General features: G+C 42.0%; 1 protein-coding gene across 1 annotated transcript; it reads right to left on the bottom strand.

The window, feature by feature from the left end:
• Positions 1-663: 663 nt before the first annotated feature.
• rims4 (regulating synaptic membrane exocytosis 4) lies at positions 664-13,915 on the bottom strand. Its single transcript, XM_061688332.1, has 6 exons — positions 13,371-13,915; positions 9,753-9,897; positions 6,868-6,980; positions 6,244-6,345; positions 5,191-5,330; positions 664-4,933 (listed from the first exon to the last, which is right to left on the bottom strand). Exons 1-6 carry the CDS (start codon positions 13,465-13,467, stop codon positions 4,715-4,717), a joined length of 816 nt encoding a protein of 271 aa, XP_061544316.1. The 5' UTR covers positions 13,468-13,915; the 3' UTR covers positions 664-4,714.
• Positions 13,916-20,834: the final 6,919 nt, after the last annotated feature.

The raw sequence follows: 20,834 nt of genomic DNA, 5'->3' as shown, positions 1-20,834 counted from the left end.
CCCATTGTACTTTATTTCATCCAAGTCACAAAATGTGGTCATGTGCATCCAAACGATTGTAAACAAGTCGAAAGAAAATGACTTTTGTCAGGACTCATGAGTTGAATTCATACATTCAATAACATTGATGCGTACAATTTTTTTGTTTTTGTTTTTTTCCGCCTCCCCGCGCTCTCATCGACGTTAGTCCTCAGAGGCAACGTATCTGCCGTGCGCGTAAGGCCTTCGCTTAACGTATTAGCGCTCGAATCAAACACAGCAGAGCGGACCTCCGCCGAGGCTTCGACTGCCTCAACTCAATCAAATGCATTTGACGGAGCTTTTCGAGGTGAGGAACAAACATTTCAGTTCCAAAAGACGTCATCAAAACGAGAAGTTGACGTGCTCCGTGTCGCTCGGCGGAGGGAACGCTTCCGATTTTTGTCATGAAATGTAGTTCTTGTCACGACCTAAAAAACACGATTGCTAGCCGCTAACAGCTAAACAGCTTACGTTGGATAACGTCTTTGTCGTAATAATTGTAATAACAGCAATTGCAAAGTATACTGAATTGTGTGTAAACGGGTTTCTCTCAGGAAATGTTTCGGCACAAAAAAACAAACATTCCTTAGATTTGTTTTCAATTAAATATATTAAATATTTATATCATAACATCTACATCTCTTGTGTGTCTTCAATTTGTTTATTTTTTGCATTGTTAAAAAAAGCAGTGACTCCATATGCTCATAGCACGATGATGATCCAGGCTACAGGCTAGCACATTAGCATGTTAGCATAGGGCGGACGTTGAATCTCTTCACAACAAAAACAAAAAGAAAAAAACTGCCCTGATGACAGCAGCTTTGGGTTTTTATTGCTTATCACAATGTAGCTTTAGATTTTTTGGTGTACAAATATAATAATAATCATCATCATCATCATAAAAATAAAAATAATAATTTCCCTGCAGTGCTGCTACTGGCAAACCTGAGGCCCAAACTCGTTCAGATTAGGGATGTTCAATACCACTTTTTTCCCAGACCGATACCAGTACGCGTATTCCCTCATGAGTACTCACCGATACCCAGAACCAGTACCGATACCACTAGTAGTCTTAATCCCATAACATTTCAATTAACACAATGACACGTAATTTGTGAACGGAGATATTTCTCTCTTTCTGATGCACGTGAGCATTCGCCGATGTCTCAAACCGCCACAGTGTAGCGCCGACTCCTGGCGAGGAGGACTTACTTCATGTCTAATTGTAATTGGTTTTGTTTTTTTTTCGGCGGCTGGGATCGGCAGCCTTGACAAGTACCAGATATCTTGAAATAAGGTCGGTTTCGGCCCAGTACCGATACCTGGCATCGCTACGCGCCCATCCCTAGTTCAGATAAACCAAATTAAAAAAGATATTTTAATTCAAATATTTGAGTGTAAAATGAAGATTTGCCCAGAAATGGAAATCAAAAAGTAATAATAAAAAAATCTAATCCTTGGAGGGATTACAAACTTTTACTTGTTTACAAAAGATGACAAAAAAATTATCGCTAACAAATATGCTACATCATGTTTTGTCCTTTAGCCTAGCCTCGCCGTGCTAACTGCCCATTAGGCTGCATGCAGATGCTAGCGGCTAACGCTACAAGCTAGCATTCCCATGTTCCCCGGCTAAATCCTTTGGCGCACAATCATAAATATTTATACCACGTGAAGAATCCTAAAGTGCCTGAAATGAAATCCTCTCGTCACGCTAACACGAAGCTAACGACTAACTGACGAAATGTTCCGAGCCGCGGCGGCGGCGGCTTTACGTGACGCTACCTTGTGATGAAATGAAGAAAGACACTTGCTGGTCAAAGTTGGCACGTTAGCGACGGTAGCGGTTAGCCAAAACAAAAACAAGTAGATGAAGGGTACAAATATGCTACAAGACTTTCCCACAAACAAGCTTTCTAGTCAAAGAAACAAAACAAACCACACGACTGGACGGAATATTCCGGAGCACATTTCACGCCGTCGATGTCACGAGTACAGTTAACGTTAGTTGCAAAAGAACATTTTGACTTTTGTAAATGTGGGTTTTACTTTTTAAAACTCATTATTTTGTTCGTTTTTTATTTTGTCTTTGGTAAATTTATGTCTTACTTTTTTTTTTGCTTTTGTACATTCAATTTTACATGTGTAAGTTTGCTTTATCATTTTTTGAATCAGTTTTTATACCATTGCAAATTAATTTAATATTTTTGTACACCCTTGTTTTGACTTTTGTACATTTGTTTTTTATTTTGTCTGCCTTTTTACTTTGTTCCTTTTGTTTTTACTTTTGTAAAATCGATAACATATTTCAGTTGGTTTTCATTTTGGTATTTTTTTAAATGAGTTTTGATTTCATATTTTTTTTTACTTCGTCTTGCTTTGGTAAATGTTCATTTTACTGATGTAAATTCATTTCGACTTCTGTAAGTTTACCATAGACGTCCGTCAATCAGTTATAATACTTTTGTCCACTTGTTTTGACTTTTGTAAATTTCTACTTTTGTAAAGTTGTTTTAAATGTTTTCTACTTTTTTACATTTTTGTTCCTTTTGTAAATTTGATTCATTTATTCAATTGTTTATTTAATTTTGCATTCATGTATTTATTTCCTGGTTTATTTTGATATTTTTTTAATTTTGTAAATTCATTTGTTTAGTCTCACAAGTGGATTTTTCTTAGTATTGTAAAGTAGTTTTGGATTATGTCAATGATTTCTTTTATTGAATTATTTTCTTTGGTAATTTATATTTTTGCTTTTGTACATTCCTTTTGACTTCTGGAAGTTTGTGTTATTCTTTTGTAAATCAGTTTTTATCCTTTTATGCGTCTTTTGTACACTTGTTCTTCCTTTTGTACAATTGTGATATTTTTATGCTTGTAAATTTGCTTTTAATATTTTTTCTACCTTTTTAAAATGATTTGTTTTGATTGTTGTTTTACTTTTGTAACTTGGATTAACTTATTCGATTGTTTATTTAATTTTGTACTCATGTTTTTATTTCCTGTTTTTTCCTGTTTTTATTTCCTGTTTTATTTTGATCATTTTTAAATTTTGTAAATGAATTTGTTTAGTTTCATAAGTGGATTTTTCTTAGTATTGTAAATGAGTTTTTGATTCTGTACATTATTTATTTAATTCAATGTTTATCTTCTGTAATTTATTTTTTTGATTTTGTACATTCCTTATGACTTCTGTAAGTTTGCTTTATACGTTTTTAAAAACGTTTTTATCCTTTTACGCGTCTTTTGTACACTTGTTTTTACTTTTGCACATTTGTTTTTAATTTGTGTTTGTAAATTTGCTGTTAATATTTTTTTCCCCCCACCTTTTTAAAATGATTTGTTTTGTAAATTTGATTACATTATTCAATTTTTTGTTTCATTTTTTTTTTTTTGCAGATGTATTTTTGCTGTTGTCAATGAATTTGTTTAGTTTTGTAAATGGCTTTTTCTTACTTCTGTAAGATATCTATATCTATATTTGTTGGCTTATAATGAAATCTTCTCCTCACATCTAATACGTCTGTCGTTCACCCTTTGCTACATTGTCAATCTTCGTCCGATACAAACTTTACATTCAAATCGTTCCTGGTCTGGACGGTGAAAAAAAATCCCAAGCCGAGATATCGTAGTTTGTAGTGATGATGTTAAAATGCGGCTCACACGGAAACATGAGTGCTTCTCAAACTTTTTGCAATTTTCTGAACTTTGGGCCAATTAAAAGCTCTGATATGATGATGACCTATTGTCACATAAATCTGACATCCCTGCATTAACAAAGTCGTCGTCGTTGTTTTTTAAGAAAAGGTGCATTATTACAGGAAAAAAGTCTCGGTTGTTTTTTTTTTTTTTTAATTTTATTTTATTTTATTTTTTTAGAACAAAAGGCATATTATTTGGTAGAATATCGGCCAATTTGGGGGCGTAAAAGTGAAAAAGGTTCACTTGTTAAACCAGGAATTTCTTCCTCACTAAAAATTTTCTTTTAATATTACAACTTTCTATGGGAATAACAAAAAAAAGTAAAGTTTATTCTAGTAAGATTGTAGTCAAACTTTGAATTTCTGAAGCATTTGGCGTTTTTTTTTTTAACTTAAACTCTTGTTAATATATAGATATAGATATATATAAAGGGTAAATTAGGTTTATTGGTTTTCTCAATGAATTGTATTACTTTTGTGAATTAGCTTTTTGCATTTGTGATTTTTAATTTCAATTTAGTCATTTCCTTTTGCCCATGTGCTGTCTTTTGTCATTTTGTATGTTGGTTTTGTCCATTTTTTTTTTCACTTGTCTAAGTTAGTTTTTGTAAATACTTTTTCCTCCCCGAAATATTCATCCGTTATTGTATCGTTACAACATTATTCTCGAAAACTAGCACATTTTGAATTTCTCTCGCAATTAGGTGGAGCAAACGGTAGTTCCGTTTAACTGGCGTCGGGATGTCGGGGTCGGTCCCCGGAAAGGTTCCTCCCCTGGACCCCAAATATTTGAGAAGCGTTGCGCAAGGAGACAAAAAGACGCCGACGACACTGCGGAAGACGACGACGACGACGACGACGCGAGAGCGAGTTTGACGGATGCTGAGCCTGCAGCGTGGAGTTGGTCCAAACGGGGGGCGAGCGGTCCCAAAAGAGAGGACGGGAACCTCGAGCGAGTCCAAAGTCCCGTGCCGAAGGTGCGGGCGGCGGTCTCAGGGGCGCTCGCCGCAGGGCCCCACGGCGCTCTCCAGGGACATCTGTGACGAGTGGCGCATGAGGGGCGCGCTGGTGGGCTCCACCGTGGACGAGGTAGGGAACAGCTTGTACCAGCCGATCACCGCGCTGCTCAGGTCCAGCTCCTCCAATAGGATGCGGGCGACGCCCATGAAGCACTTGCGCTCCATGCGCCCGTAGTTGCCCCAAACGATCAGCTGGAGACGCGACCACAACAACCACAAAGAAATCAAAAAAACGCTTGGAGGGAGGGGTTCTTAATCGATAGACAAACTTCTCCTGGAGATTTTGCCCGTTTGCCGCTCAATTTGACGCCCTCATATTAGAGCGGCGGACGATGGCAAACTGCCAAGGGTCGGATCGTTCATCGTAGAGTTGGCACGAAGCGCGGCGGCAAAACGGAAAACCAAATGACATTTGGGAAGTGAGCGCGCATAGTCTGCGTTTGCCGTACCTGCAGCACCTTCCCCTGAGGGCTCTCGGAGAAGACCAGTACTTGGTTGTAAAGAGGGTCCAGAGACTTCCTGGCGGACTTGGTTTTCTTCTTGGCCACGCAGGTGCCGTTCTCCAGCAGGTAGACTTTGATGTAGGCCGCTGCGCGCACAGCCAAAACACGGCACAAAACGTGGATCGGACGCAAATCGCGCTTTGCGACATCATCGCAATTTCCGATGACAAAAAACATCGGCAGAAAGGAAAGTCATGGAAATGAACAAAAAAACGAAAAAGCTGTTTTTATTTCACTTGAAGATATCAATCTGTAGCTAAAATACATACACTGTACATTTTTGGGATTCATCCTTTGTCTTTATTAAAACTGGATGAGTTATATTTGTCATTATTTTTTGTATTCAGCTTTTATTTCTAAACTTTACATCATTTTTTTATCATTGACGATTGTATTTTTTCTATGACGGAATACTAGTATTTTGACGTATCGACTTATTTATGTAATAGTTTTTGGATTGGTATTTATTTTATCTAAAATATTGAGGCTATTTTTTTCAAATTTCAATTTTAACAAAATGATCCCCCAAAAATCATGTACATTTGTATGTTTTGTTTTAGTGAGAATTTTTCGAATGAAGCTTTGAATTCAGATATATATATATATATATATATATATATCATTTTTTTATGAATGAGATTTTTTTTCGTTGCAATTTTTTTTTTTGTATTGATCATTCCAATATGATTATTTGACCATTGTAAAGCGGTTGAGAAAATGGATGGATAGATGATTGTATTCGAATAAACACTTTTGATTTCTCGAAGTATAATATCGCTGCGCGTATCGTCACGCTAACGCAAGCGTGGCTGCGAATCCGGCGACAAAGCACACAGGAGAGCGAAAGTGGCTTTGCTTCCCGTTTTTCGTTTTTGTTGTGCCGTTTATCCTTTTTGTCCCGGTCCGCTTTCGTTCTCCCGCGACTCCGCGGCGTTCCGCATTACGCAAGCGCACGCACGTCCTACGTTCTGGCGACACGGGTCAGCGTGAGGGAATTACCGGGAGGCCCCTTGGATCCCGCTTTCACCGTGAGTCGTCTGGCCTGGACCACCTCCACCTCCAGACCTCCGTTCCTCTCCATCAGGCCGATCTCCACATCACCTGGACGCAATCGTTCGCAATCAGTCGCTCGCCACAAGAATACGATACGTTTGGAACTTTAGAGTCCCTGCCAAGTGAAAACAAACCCCGTATGTACATTTGACACGCCACCGAAAAGAGCGTTGTTCATAACCCAGCCGTATTTAAATGATTGACAATAATGTTTGGGGGCCTTTACGATTTGTATTGGAGTGCCCGCGCTAAAAGCTCGGGGTTTCATGTTAGTGGGTTAGGGTATAAAGTGTAAAGAATAAGATATAAGGCACAGTACAATGGTTCACGTTAGGGGTTAAGGTCCCTCACGCTGTACTGAGTATCTGTACTTCTACCAAAGCAGTTTTTCCTCCCGCATCGTTGCGGGAGTGAAAATCGGAATTAGGGTGCGGCGAGGGCGAGGGCTCCGCAACGTTTATTAGCATTGTGGAGTTTCTCCGGGTTCAGTTTCGGATCGGGAAATGCAAACGATCGCTCCCGTCGCCGGTCGAAGCGCTAACGTGCTAAATGCTTAACGGTCCGGCTCACCCATGGACGTCATGGCCAGCGTCTGGCGGCCGACAAATTGGGCCGGTCCCATCCCGTCCAGGAAGTCGCTGAACTGGGCGTCCGAGGCCAGGCACATGCCGCTGTAGTTGAGGCTACGAAAACACAAATACAACAAACGCACAAAGTCAGATCCTCTCCGACATCCAGCCGCACGACGTCGGCCAATGTTTTCGGGATATTTACGAGAGGATTCTGGCACAGGAAGCGGAAGACGCAGCAATTGGACCGGCGTTTTCATTAAGTGCAGAACATCTTGGCAGGCGTTAGTGAATAATTTACAGTCTCTGCGCAACAAAATCACTTAGTCCAGATTAGTCGTTTATGCTAAGATTAGAGTCTCGGCGCCGCTCATTTGAATATTTTACGTTTGTCGAGTGCGCGAATCGCCAGCCGCATCCGCTCAGATGGGACGAGACATTTTGACGTGGCTTTTTTTTTTTGGGTGTCTTTTCGAGCAAAACATCTCGAGACTTTGATGCGCGACGGGCACGCCGACGCAATTCCGCAATTTTCAAACGCCCAATCAAGAACTGCGACGTGTCCACTTCAAACCAAACCGGCACACTTCCTGTGTCTTTTCCGGCACGGCTTCGTAAGACTTTTTGGGGATCGAGTTGTTTTTTTGTGTGTTTTTTTTTGTTTTTTCCCCCACATTGATGAGTAAAACCTGAATTTAAAAAAAATAATAATCTTTTTTTTTTTTTTTTTGGATCTCCTCAGGATAGCCACGCCGACCGAATTTGTTGTTGTTCAGTCGAACTGGCTTCAGGGGATGAATTATTCAAAAATGATTCGATGCTCATTTTAATCGTTCGCATTCGTCAAGTGGGATTGTTTTTAGCGGCAATAACCAGCCGGCTGTGATGGAGTCAGACTAGATTATATTTATACAGTATGTATGTGCGGTATATTAATAATGCAAATCAATCCATCAACAGTAGCCCAGTGAGTGAGTGAGTGGGTATTACAGTTTTACATGACAACATAGCTGCGGGGGGGGGGGGGGATTACGCTGGAAAAATAACACCCCAAAAAATAATAACTGACATCATCACGCATATCCAAGGTCATACTTGATCCACTTTTCACGATTATTTTCTCCCACTCTGACGTGATATGACATTTCCGGTTATCTGCCCGGCTTAGTGGATATGTGACGAACAAACTGTGCGCACTCCGCAACACGACAAACCTGTTTGCAATTGTATCGATACGCTGCTAATTGTTCGACCAAAAACAAAATACATGAAAACTCGAGTTCTTCGCACTTTAGTTCCATCCGTGTGTATATTTGACAGGCCAAAATCTTTTTTTCAAGAAAAATATGCATTTGTTAGATGACATTTTCAAATACGTTTTTCTTTGAGAAAATATTTGTATTATTTTGCAAAATTAAAAAAAAAAAAAAAAAAAACAGATAGTTCTTTGAAGAAATATTGATACATTTTTCACAGGCATGTTTTCATGGAGGAAAGTAGATTTTCTTGTTAAATAAAAAGAAAAAAGAAAGAAAATAAATAGAAGAAATAAGCATTTCCTTGAAGAAAATTCAAAAATAACGTTTCTCTTTGAGGAAATAGGATCCTTTTTGGGAAAAAGAAAGGTGCATTTGTTGGAAGGAACATAAATATTTTGAGAAAATAATACATGCTTCTTTAAGGAAATGTTTCGTTTTTATCAATAAAAGGGAAAATGATTTGTTCTTTGGTTCAAAAATAAAAGTCATAACCACAAAGAATCCATTTTTTAAGAAACAAATGTTTCTCTGAAGAGATATTTTTTATTTTTGCGGGGACAAAATTGTCCTTTGAGGGGGAAAATTCATATTTTGGTTGAAAAACCAAAAAGAAACTCATCCAAGAAGATTGCATTTTGGACAAATACTTGGTTAATTCTTACGATGAATTTGTACTTTTTTTCTGAGCCTTTTTTTGGATGAAAAAATGTACCATAAATTTACCGGATACTTTTGTGCATCCGCACGGGAACTTCGCTCGGCTTGCGTTTGTTTCCTCGCCATTGGCTGCTGGCGTCCCTCGTCAGCCGACGCGCCGCCGGCCTTCCCTCGGGTGCCGCCCACCCGCGTCTCCGCCGGCCCTTTCGTGTTTCGCTGCACTTTTGGAGCCAAAACCGCTTTGGCTGCCAAATCATAAATTGAATTGTTAAATAGCGCGCGTGTCTGTGTGATGCAATCATCCTCTGCTGATTTTAAAGCCCCCCTCCTTATGTAACGGAAGGATTTCATAGCCAGGTTGGCAACGACGCGCGCGTGTGTGCAGTGCGACGCTCGTGTGCTTTCCGATGAGGTCATAAGCCTACGGCTCTAGAGATCGGGAGGCCGCTGCCGATGATGCCGACGACCACGACGGCAGACTCGGAAAGGTGCGCCGAAAAAGTACGACGCAGCGGACAAATTGGGAGAGAGGACACAATTGATCTGCCTGTGTCTTTCACACGCGACGCTGAGCGATACAGGGGTTAAAGTTCACGAGCCGGAGCCGTCAGGCGAGGCGGCACGCCGCCTGCGTAGCTTCCTTGAAATTGACAAATACGCAGGAACCGGAACAGAAGACCTGGAATTTATCCACGTACGAATTTCACACAACACACCGAGCGATACAGTTGATGGATTTTCTGAGCTTGGCGTTTTCCGGCTTCCGATCAGAATCGGAACAGGACGCCGCTTGTGCGGCATCTTTTGCCCAAAAAGACAAAGTCCGGCAAAAGTCGAACTGCATCCGCGCGCAACCGTTGCTTTCAACGCAACAGTAGTTCAAATGTTCCGCCTTCCGAGACTGGACAACGCCGACGTTAACTGGCGGCGTGAGACGAGTCGATGACCCCCGCCCGCCCGCCGTACTCACTTGCCCTCCGAGCCGTAACTGTTCATGCTGTCCTCGATGGACTCGTGGCTGGCCTGGCGCGGCGGCCGACTCGGCATCTCCACCGCCAGGCCCGTCTCCGTGCTCCTCTGGATGGCGCCCTTCAGCTTGCGGCCCTCCGTGTCCACTGCGCACGCACGCACACACACACACACACACACACACATACGCACACACACCGGATATTAAGAGTGTTTTAAAATCTTGTTTCACTGGCTGACCTTGAAAAAGATCATTTGATGCCGCCATAAATCCTTTTCCCAGGCAAAGACGACACAAGACGGACGGAAGAGAAAAACACGCGCACGCGGGAAACACACAGCCGCACCACAACAGCAACAACGATGATGACAACGCAACGACACTTCATCTCGTTGCCACATCATAAACTGCAAAAATCAATACGAGGACGCCATTATGGGCGCGAGCGAGCCGCGCGTGTGTGTTTCGTCTGGCCGCTTGCGAAGCGGCGCACGCGACCTTCTCACGAGGACGCCAGCGTCTCCTTACGGAACGGACACACGCGCACTCTTGACACACACGCGTCTGTCTACAGACGACACAAATGGACGCAACAAAGCCGCTTCGGGGTCCGGCGTCGAGCACGGGAGGAAGACGGATGAGGGAGGCAGATGGGGGGGGCAGATGGAGAGGGGGGGGGGGGGGGTGTGTGACCCAAAACAGTCAGGAGTAAAAAATGGCGTGTCAGGAAAGGAGGTCTGCTCCACTGGGAGGAGGAAGGGGAGGGGGGGGATGACGAAGCACGTGAGAGGGGCGCGGGCTCTATCGGGTGCGACATTTTTGAAAGAAGAAGGCAAGATGGAGGCTTGCACCGGGACAGCTGCAAACAACAACACTGCATCCCACCCGTTCGTTAGACAGGACATCAAACGCACGCGATGTATTTCACGTTTGTTTTTTGTTTTTTTTACGATTACGGCACAAGACATCCTTTTTCCAAACCAGTCGAGACACTTGCTAGTACGGGACGCAAACACCTTATTTGTTTGACTGTAGGTGTTATTAATTTGGATATTTGTTTTAACCTTTGCTCTCAATATAGTCTGTATTTAAATATGTGTGTATTGTTTTAAAAGTGTGTTTGAAGACCCTCATTTTTCTTTTTCATATTTCTCGCGGATATTCACTTACCACGGGGGCGGGGTCTGTAACGTAACCCCTGCGATGGAGGTGTAATACGGTCTCCTATTCTTTGAGAATTCCCTGCAACGCTGTCTTTAATCATTCAAGTGTGGACCATTAGCACATGTCAACAAGCGAAATTCTGGTCCAGTTGTTTAGGACCCCCACCCAAAACCGTCGGGATGCCCGGGGCCGCCGCCCCCTCAGCCCCCCTTTCGCTGACACATGTTGCTGACAAGTTCCTCGCGACGGCGTCTTTAGCAACGATTAGCACTCCCGTGGACATTAACTGCAGTGTCCCGTCGGAACGCCGTTGCTAACCAAAACAGAAGCACCCAGCGAGGTAAACAAACAGTCCCTCAGATGAACTTCCCTGCGCAATATTCAAGATGTGGTCGCATTTGAATTAGCGTGCTAATATACGACGTGCACAATACCGTGACCCCCGCTATTCGCTAACACAGCGAATAGCGGATGTCCGCGGACAATCGATGGCCATTATAATTGCATAGATATATTTTTTTTCCATTTGCTTATTTATTTATTTATTTTTTAAAACCCAAAAATGATTGAGTAAGCAGGGATAAATCCTCACTAAGAGTTTTCAGGGTTGGGTCCCCTCAATAAAAGAAAAACCCCAAAAGACAACAACAAAAAAACCCGCATGACGAAGCGCTGACCACGACGTCCACAAAGTGTGCGACACACGGCTGACGCTCGCTTCACGAGAGAACGTGCACGCCGCGCACTCGGTGACCTACGACGACGGTGGACCGCGGCCAAGTACGTGACATCATCACACGTTGCGCGCGTGCGCTCAGTGGACATCAAGTGATTGGCGACGCAACCAGGATCTAACTGGTCGCCAGTGAATGGCGGCGCGCGTGTTCTTTGTTCACTTTTTCCGCCTTTTTTTTTTTTTTAACAGGTGCAACTGGCCACTAGAGGGCGCAAGGGCGCCGCCCCACCATCCAGACAAAAAGAAATAAGTACAAATATTGATAATAAAATCCAAATATGTCCACAGAGATGTGTATCTTTATTTAGACGAGCAGGCTAAATTGTATGCACTTAATAATGGCTAAAGTTGTTCGCTTCGTCTCTGTTGTCTGATTTCACGCCGCATTTCCGTTTTGGGGCGCAGCGCTCTTCGATTCTCGTCAATCGTTCGACGTCCGGTCGCTCCTTCTCCTGCCGCTATGAAGGTCGTTCCGAAACATCGCGAATATGACTTCAATGTTAATAATGTCTTTCTGTGCGTGACACAGACTGGTTTTATTCGGCGGTCAATTCAAATGACGTTTCATCTCCGTCAGACATTCTTGTTTACTGACTGCGTCGTTTTTTGCGGTCAGTGTTTGTTTACATATGGACCCGTATTTTTGGGTGGAAAATCATCATCTTTTACTTTTTGGGGTCAGGGGCTTTTCAGAACAAATGTTGATATTTTTTTGAAAAGAAAAATATATATATATTTGTTTTTGAAAAAGTAAAAAGTCAAATTATAAAGCTACAAGAATACATTTATGGGGGTTTTATTGAGAGAACAGTCACGTTTTTGTAAAATAAAAAAAAAAAGAATGGCGTAGTTTTATATGTGGCTCTTTAAAAAAAATATTTTTTTCTTAAGTGAAATATTTTTGGGGGGAAAAAAGCTGCATTTCTTTGATGATTTTTTAAGAATATATGTTTCCTTGAGGAAAAACTTTTTTAAAAAAAATAGATGTTTATTAGAGGCTTTTTTTAGAGAATAGTTGCTTTGTGGAAGTATCCCCCCCCCCGCAAAAAAAAAAGTATTTCTTGGAGTATGTTTTTAAAAGAAAATACCTGTTTCTTTGAGGAAATATTACTTTTCTTTGTACTTCTATGACTGGTTTCCACGAGAAAATCTTCATCGTGTTTCTTTGAGGAAATCTTTTTTTGAAGATGTTTTTTTGATATATCAGATTGTGTTTCTCCTATTGCTTTTCCATGCACAATGCCTCTTTGTGCGGAAAGAGTCCCTTTTGTTTTTTGTTGTTGCTTCTTTTCCAAAGGTGTCGTTAGCGTTAGCCTTATTATGTTGCTGCGATACACCGGAGGGATCTGTGCTCTGAAGTGCCATGACGAGGCAGCCACTTTGCTTTCACACAACAGCAGACAGCAAAATAGGCGCCGTTATTTCCGAATGAATATGATTGAATTTTGAAAGCGTCGGAGGTATTGCATGTCTTTACGGTTATTACGATTGTATAGTCATTAGGACCATTTATGCACTTGTATCCGCAGAGTTTGAAGGGCAACACGTGGAAATTGCACATTTGAAATCATCGACAACTTTTTGGAAAATGGGACTTCAAGCACGGCTGTTTCCGCGTGGGCGACAATTCCACACAGAACGTTGCTGAATTAGAGATGTTTTTTTTTTTTCTGTTTTTACAAAGCCCGGCCCGCGCGAACAGCGACGCACGCACGTACCTCCGTCGTCCTCGTCGAAGGAGTTCATGCAAGGGAAGTAGATGGCGAGCGCCTCGAAGGACGCCGACAGACTGATGCGGCTCTGGGAGCGCTCCATGTAGAGGCCGCCGCCGCCGCCGCCCCCGCCGCCGCCGCCGCCGCCCGCCGCCGGGCCCGGGTGGGCCGGCTTGGCCAAGCGCGGCTGCTGGGCATTCTTCACGCGGAGCACGGCGCGCGGCGTCTTGCACGGCGGTCGTGGGCTGCCCCCCGCGGCGGCAGACCCCCCAAGCCGGGCGGGAAAGGCGAGTCACACGCCGGGAAGACGCTAGCGGCGGCGGGAGGATGAAGAGGAGTAGGGAGAGGAGGAAGGAGAGCTCTCATAGAGGATGCTTTGTTCCTTGAGGTCCCAAAAGTCAGATTTGGCGGCGTCTTAGGAGAGCTTCTGGAGATGCGCGGGCGGCGCGCCTCTGCTCATCTTCACGGCGGGCAAACGCGCAACTTTGCACCGCAGGAGGAGGAGGCGGCGGAGGTCGCCTCCCGGACGCTCGCCGGCAGCCGTCAGCTCGGTCGAGAGGATGAGGAGAATCTGGCAGGAATGGAGGCGAGCGGCGGAGGGAGGAGAGCGGGCGGCCAATCGGAGGCAGAGGAAGGGGGAAGGGGCGTGGCTGCAGGAGAAACGCTCACGTTGCTTCCATCAGGCACAAGAATGATATTCCCTAAAAAATGATCTCATCTTGTGTTAGCGACTTGGCTTAAGAGAATAATGTTGTCGTTTTTGGTGTTTACAAAAATAAAATGTTTGATTTTTTTCCCTGGATTTTTGGGGAGAGAAAGTCTTAGTTTTCCAAATCAAAAGTGGCTTTTTTATTTTGTAAATATAATGAGATTTTTTTCGAACAAAATCATATTTCTGCAGAAAAAAAAGATGAGTTTCTTTCAGCAAAAAAAGAAAGTCACAATTTTTTTTTTTGTTCCTTGACCAAAACGTTTTAGTCGTATTCCATGTTTTAAAAAACTCATACTGCCACAATGATCACGTTTTTCTTTTTTAGAAAAAAAAACACAAAAGAAACATCATTTTTAGAGGAAAAAAGTATTTTTTTCTTCATATGTTTTTCAAGAACAAACAAGTTTGTATGAGTTTCTGTGAGGGGCAAAAGTATAAAAAAATAATAATAATTTTAAGAGGAAGAAAGTTTGGTATTTTGAAAGAACAAAAAGTATTCCTTGTAAAAATAAATAAATTCAATAAATAATAAATCTTAGATTCACAAGGATCATCTATTTTTCAAAAGACAATCATAGCTTTTTTTAGGGGAAAAAGTCTTTCTGCAGTGAAAAGTTTCTTTGGGAGAACTAAAGGTTTATTTTTAAGAGAAAAATAATTTCCTGGAGACTAAGGTGGTATTTCTTACCAGACAAATCAATACATATGCATACTTTAATAAGGATAATGTAATGTTTTCTTTATTTTTCAGCCATATTATTTGAGGGGGGGCGGGGGGGGAGATGATTTTCATTGGAAATTACTGTATTTTTTTTAAGGAAAAACTTTTTCCTTGTTTCATCTTTTTTCTTTGTGGGGAAAAGGGTGCTTCTTTCAGGAACAAGTCACATTTTTGTCATATGGTCTTTTTCAAGAATAACACCATTTTTCATGGTTTTGTATTTTCAAAGAAAAAAGTTGTATTTTTGTGTATAAAAAAGAAAATAATGCAGTCTCACAAAATAATAAAATGGTTTGAATTTTGTTTTCTAGGAAATACATTTTTTTTTTAATATATAAAATGTTCCTAACAAAATAAAGTTTGACAGCCTTTTTGAACAGCACGTTTTAAAGACAAAAAGCATATCGTATTTTTATATTCAGTCAGAGTGCGATTTTCTTCCAGAAGATGGTGGCATACCTTTTTTTGAAGAAAAAAAAAAAGTCAATGTTTCCAAAAAATATTCTTGCATTTACGCAAGAAAGAAAAAAGAAAATCAATCATCATCAAATGAACCAAAGGAAAGAAGGCGTCACCGAGGTAACCACGGCAACGTGTCAGAATCAGCTGACGACAGGACGGGACGCAGACGCTCATTTTTCTATTTCAAGCTTCTGCAGCTTGAGCTCATTCCTCACCAAAATGTCACCCCAGCACGCATACACCCCAACCAATAAACGTGTGTCCATCGTTTGTTTACAAAAGAAACATCGCTTTCTCTTCTGGCTCGTAAAAAAAAATAAAAAATAAAATAAAAATCAACTTTTCCTGTTTAAAATAATGTTTATATTTTTGACGACTGTTTGCAGCTACGCTGACATCACAGAACGTTTCTGGAAGACATCCGCACACGCACGCACGCACGCACACACACACACGCACGCGCACGCGCACGCGGTGTATCTAACAGTGTGTCCGAGATGAAGAAACCCAGAAGTTGCGCTCATTTTGGTGCCCGCGTGCAGATAAAAATGTTATGTAACTAAGTCTGTCATGATGGATTACCAGGTAGCCGTGCCGTGTGTTTGTGCCGCGTATGCGTGCGTGCGTGTCTGCAACCTAGGCAGCCTTCCAGCTAAAAAAGAACACCAATAAATTAACTAACCAGAAAATTAGACAATCAGGCTACCACTGCACAAAACAAATACATAAACAAGGCTAACAAGATAGCCTACTAATTAGCCTAAATTCAGCAAACTAGCCTCGCTAACCTGCAGGTAACCAGTCAACCTCAGCAGCCCTTAAAAAACAAAAGATGGCGAGAGATAGCTAACGAGCAAAATACTTAATCGGGCTACCAGCTAACTCGTAGTCAAGCAGCTGAAAAGCTAATAATATCGTCAGTTAACCAGTTAAGCAGCCTGCCAGCTAGAAAATTAGCTCACTAGCTAAACAGTGCACCAACCATTTAGCTAACCTGACAATAAGCCGGTCAGGTAACCCGCCAACGAGTTAAAGAAACCACCTACCGTCTCACCACCCTACCAGTTAATCAGGCAAAGGGATAACCAGATCAGGCAACCAGCTGACTAGCCACCGAGCTAAGCGGCATACCGGCTAGAAATGTGACATACAAATTAGCTAACCAGTCAACTATCCACCAAGCAAAGCAGCCAGCCAGCTAAAAGGTGACCTACAAATGTGCTATGCAGTTAACAAGTTCACCAATTAACCTGCTATCCAGACATCCAGCTAACCAGTCAATACACCAGTCAGCTAATCTCTCAAACTAAAAAAAATGCTAACCAGTCAATCAGCTAACCAGCTAAAAGATAAATGCCAAATGAGCTAACCAGTCAACCACCTGGCAAGCATACAAAATAACCAACTAACTATTCAATAAGTAATCCAATCAGCCGACTTGTGAGCTTTCAAAAAACACCGACAACCATCCCACCAACCAACCGGTTAATTAGCTAACAAGCTAATAGGCGAAACAGTCACTGAACTCACACAAAAATAATAATTGTTTGAATACAGCAAGCCAAGCAGCAAATTGCTCAAGCAGTTAACACGCTAACCAGTCAACCTGCCACCTGGATAAGTGATCTACCAACTAAAAAGGTGACATACAAATGAGCTAACCAGCTAATCAGTCAATTCACCGCCCAGTTAAGCAGTCTACCAACTAAAGGTGACCTACAAACGACCTAAGCATCTAACTAAATCACAAAATAACCAGTTAACTAGCTAACAATGAAACAAATACGTTGAAAGCCAGTTAGCTGAAAGACAACATACAAATGCGTTAACCAGTCAATCAGCTAACAGAATAAGCAGCAAACAAGACACCCATCCGACAGTCAGCTGACCTGCTAACCGCAGGTTAGCTAACCAACCAATCATTCAGCTAACAAGCGAACCGGCTCACCAGTCAAGCGCCCACCTGGCTAAGATGCCCGCCAGCTAAATAAAACAAACTAAAACTGACAAACTAAGCGGCTAACAAGACATCCAGCTAATTAGCCACCGAGCCAAAAAGTCAATAATAAAAAATAATTGGGTCGCTTCTTTTTTGGAAACGTCAGCCTAGTTTTTTTTCTTCTTTTTTTGTTTTTTTTTTGGTGAAAGTGGGCCGAGGCCTCAGACTCGATCTATTCAGAAAGTAGAGCGGCGACTCACAATTATCTGATCTTCATCGCTTTCTCCCACCATCTTCCTCTTCCTCTTAGTTACTACCAGTTTTTGTTTTTTTACTTGACATGATTTCCTATGGGAACAACAATTATTGACCAAAGAGGAGATTTCCACCCTAGATTGATTATTGATTGGCTTTGGGTCAATCAAGCGTCCCTTTGGAGTCGAAAAGTCACCGCGGGTTGGTTAGTTACCATTTTCTTTAATCCGCTATATGCCTAACTTACGTGCACCATCTGTCTCCTTCCGGGCTCGGTCCCCGGTAGCGGCGCTCCCCAGGGATCCGTGCCCCGACGTGATGGAGAGGCAATCAGTGGCAGGGTTCCCAGCATGCATTGCTGCACGGCGTCAATGGGTTTCCTCGTTTTCTGCGACAGGTGCAAGGCGAGCTTTTGTCCACTAAATCATCAAGTTACAAACAAACAGTCGCATACGGTCTGCTCGTGTGATACGCCACAAACACGAACAATGTTGTTGCTCAGTCAGGCAGCTAGTTATTTACGCGGCTCGTCGGTTAGCGTGTCAGCAGGTTTTAGTCTTAGTCAGTCAGTCATTGACTCAATTAGTCAGTCGATCAGTCAGTTAGTTACATGGAGCTACATGGCTGACGAGAATAATGTATTTTTTGTTTTCAGGGAAAAAAAATGTTTTATGTTGTTTAAAAAAAAAAAAAAAAAAAATCTGTTTTACGACTACATATAGTTTTTTTTGTTAGGAACAGTTTTTTTTTTTAAAGGAAAATGTCTTTTTTTTCTAGGAAAGAAGGAAATAAATAAGATTAAACAGAAAAAACGTTTTTTTGGGAGGGTGTTTTGTTTTGGGGAAAAATATTTTTTTTTAATATTTTGTAAGAAACAGGAAAGGAAGCTCCTCAACTCACTTCAACATAGCTCCTTGGTCCTGAAATGCAGCGAGATGACGCCAAAGCGCTACTTTTGTCTAAAGGAAGCTCCCACAAACACAGCACGAAAGCATCAAGCAATAGGATTGCGTGGCTACGTGGACGAATGTTGCCCGGTGATTTCGTTTAGCAGTCGGAACCCAGCAAGGAAACCGCTTGTGAGCGCAAACAGCGACGCCGTCGATTATGCGCAGCTCGAGGGCCCACACGGCGAGCTCTGAATTATGACACTTCATAACGTATCGATTACAACGCCGGCGGCGGCGGCGTGATTGAAGACGCCGTCACGTCGTCGCCACGGCGACCTCTCCATCAAGTTACCACGACGGTACGTCGTCACGCCGCGACACCCGAGAGCTCCGCTGCTGGTCGGAAACACTTGACATCCACCGCTTAGGTACTATGGTTTTAGATATTTTTTAAGGTTAAAGCTACAATGTCAAGTTCAAAGTCAAAGCAATGTTAAATATGTAAATTATAACCCAAAAAAAAAAAGAAAATTCCTCTATTTTTATCCGACTGTCTCCAAATTTGGCGGACGTGTAGCAGGTAGGTAGCCACGCGACTTACCTTGAATTTTAGGAGACAGCCTTGGGTCAAAATTCACCAGTGACAAGGTTAAAAACATATTTACTACAAAGCCCTTTGAGACACATATCAAACTAAAGGTCTGGACGAGAGCCTTCTAAATAAATTGTGTCATTATATTTTCATATGATGACGCAGTAACCACAACACCTTTCTTGCTCAATCAGGAACCAAGTCAAAAGTGCAATTGTAATAAACCCCATCGAGTTGTACCTCAAATGAAAGGTCTTGATGGGGGCTTTCCATATATATGCTTAGTTTATCTATATATCGTCAAATGTTGTCTTCATAACTCCCCCCCAAAACCAACATAATTGGAAACGCAGAACGAGTCTGAAGGAGCTTCACTGCAAAACAGCAGCCGGTGATTACTGACATCTGGTGGCCGACAAGGTGTACTGCAGCAAACGCACACAATGAATTTGGCAAAAATAACCAACGCCGTATTGCGTCACAGGAAGGAAGTTCAGGAGCTGAGCAGGTGAATATGTAGTTGGCTTGAAGCCATCATTTCAAACCCCAACTACTACAAACATTAAGCCTGGCTTGAAACCCTAACTTGAAAAACCCACCCTTGACTTGAAACCTTATTTTTAGTTCGAAACCCTAACCCTGGCTTGAAACAACATCTTGCAACCACGACCCTGATTTAAAACCACACTTCATAACCCTAATTAGATAACCTTCGCCCTGACTCGAAAACCGTAAGACTGCCTTGAAACTTTGTAGAAAACCTGAACATAGGCTAGAACACCCATCTTGAAACACTTGACCTGGCTTGAAACCTTCAACCCCTACGGCGGACTTGCAACTCTAGCCCTGCTTGGGAAAGAGAGAGTTGATCACACGCGGCAGCAAAAGCTGTCGGCTGACACCGGGATGAACTGGCATCCGACGGCAGTTGCCTCCCGGAGACGGTCGCCATGGAAACAAGCACACGTCGTCATTCTTTTTCCTTTGACTTTCTTTATTGAAGGCACGAAAACAAATTCATTTAGACTAGTTTCCTCCTTTGACTACGCACACACAGACGACGTGTACAGTGGAACCTCCGAGGTGGAACACAATTTGTTCCCTGACACCGCATGACTTCTCAGTTGTTTTCATTTCATAAAACAATTGTTATTTTTTTCAAACAAGCTAAATGTACGTACGCAATTCTGATCAAACAAACTAAAAGGGACTAAACTGGACATATTGTGAGAAATGTACATTTTACAAGAATTCAATCGTATTTTCGAGATAGACTTGTAATCCTACATTCATATTTCATTGAGGAAAAAACAAAAAGTCAGTCTAAGAATAATGTCATATTTTTTAATAAGATGGAGAGTCTAGGAAAAGTCGTCATCTTATGAGAAGAGTCGTATTTCTTCAAGAACAAAACAGTCGTTAACCTTCCAGGTGAGAACCTTTTTCAAGAAAGCAAATTCGTGACAGTTTAGAGCAGGGGTGTCAAACTCCTTTTTGTCGCGGGCCACATTGTAGTTACGGTTTCCCTCAGAGGGCCGTTCTGACTCTGAAACCATACAAATCTTTAATCGCCTCGCTCATATTTACACAGGAAATATATGAACTAGTTTTGGAATCAGAACTCAAGGGTAATGGGTTTTTCAACTATTATTAATGTTTGGTAACACAAAAATGCTTACAATATCTCAACATTATCATTTATGATACATGACGATTTGAAATTGTGGTACAGGATTTTAACACAAAAAAAAATCATGGAAGTTGACACACATGATTTTGCCTTTGCAGGCCACAAAATTATGTGGCGGGCCGGATCTGGCCCAGGGCCTTGAGTTTGACACCGGTAGTTTAGAGCGTGGTTGTGAATTTCTAAGACAAAAAAGGGTTACCTTACTAAAG

The sequence above is a fragment of the Phycodurus eques genome, chromosome 10, assembly GCF_024500275.1.
Source record: "Phycodurus eques isolate BA_2022a chromosome 10, UOR_Pequ_1.1, whole genome shotgun sequence".
In the NCBI taxonomy this organism is placed as follows: Eukaryota; Metazoa; Chordata; class Actinopteri; order Syngnathiformes; family Syngnathidae; genus Phycodurus; species Phycodurus eques.
The sequence above is the reverse complement of the archived record's forward strand: the minus strand, read 5'-3'. Positions and strand labels throughout refer to the sequence as shown.

Coding starts and splice junctions, on each gene's coding strand:
- rims4 (XM_061688332.1), bottom strand. CDS start 13,467: ATGGAGCGCTCCCAGAGCCGCATCAGTCTGTCGGCGTCCTTCGAGGCG. Junction 5,331..6,243: donor GGGATCCAAGGGGCCTCCCG/GTAATTCCCTCA, acceptor CTGTGCGCGCAG/CGGCCTACATCAAAGTCTAC. Junction 4,934..5,190: donor CTCAGGGGAAGGTGCTGCAG/GTACGGCAAACG, acceptor TCGCGTCTCCAG/CTGATCGTTTGGGGCAACTA.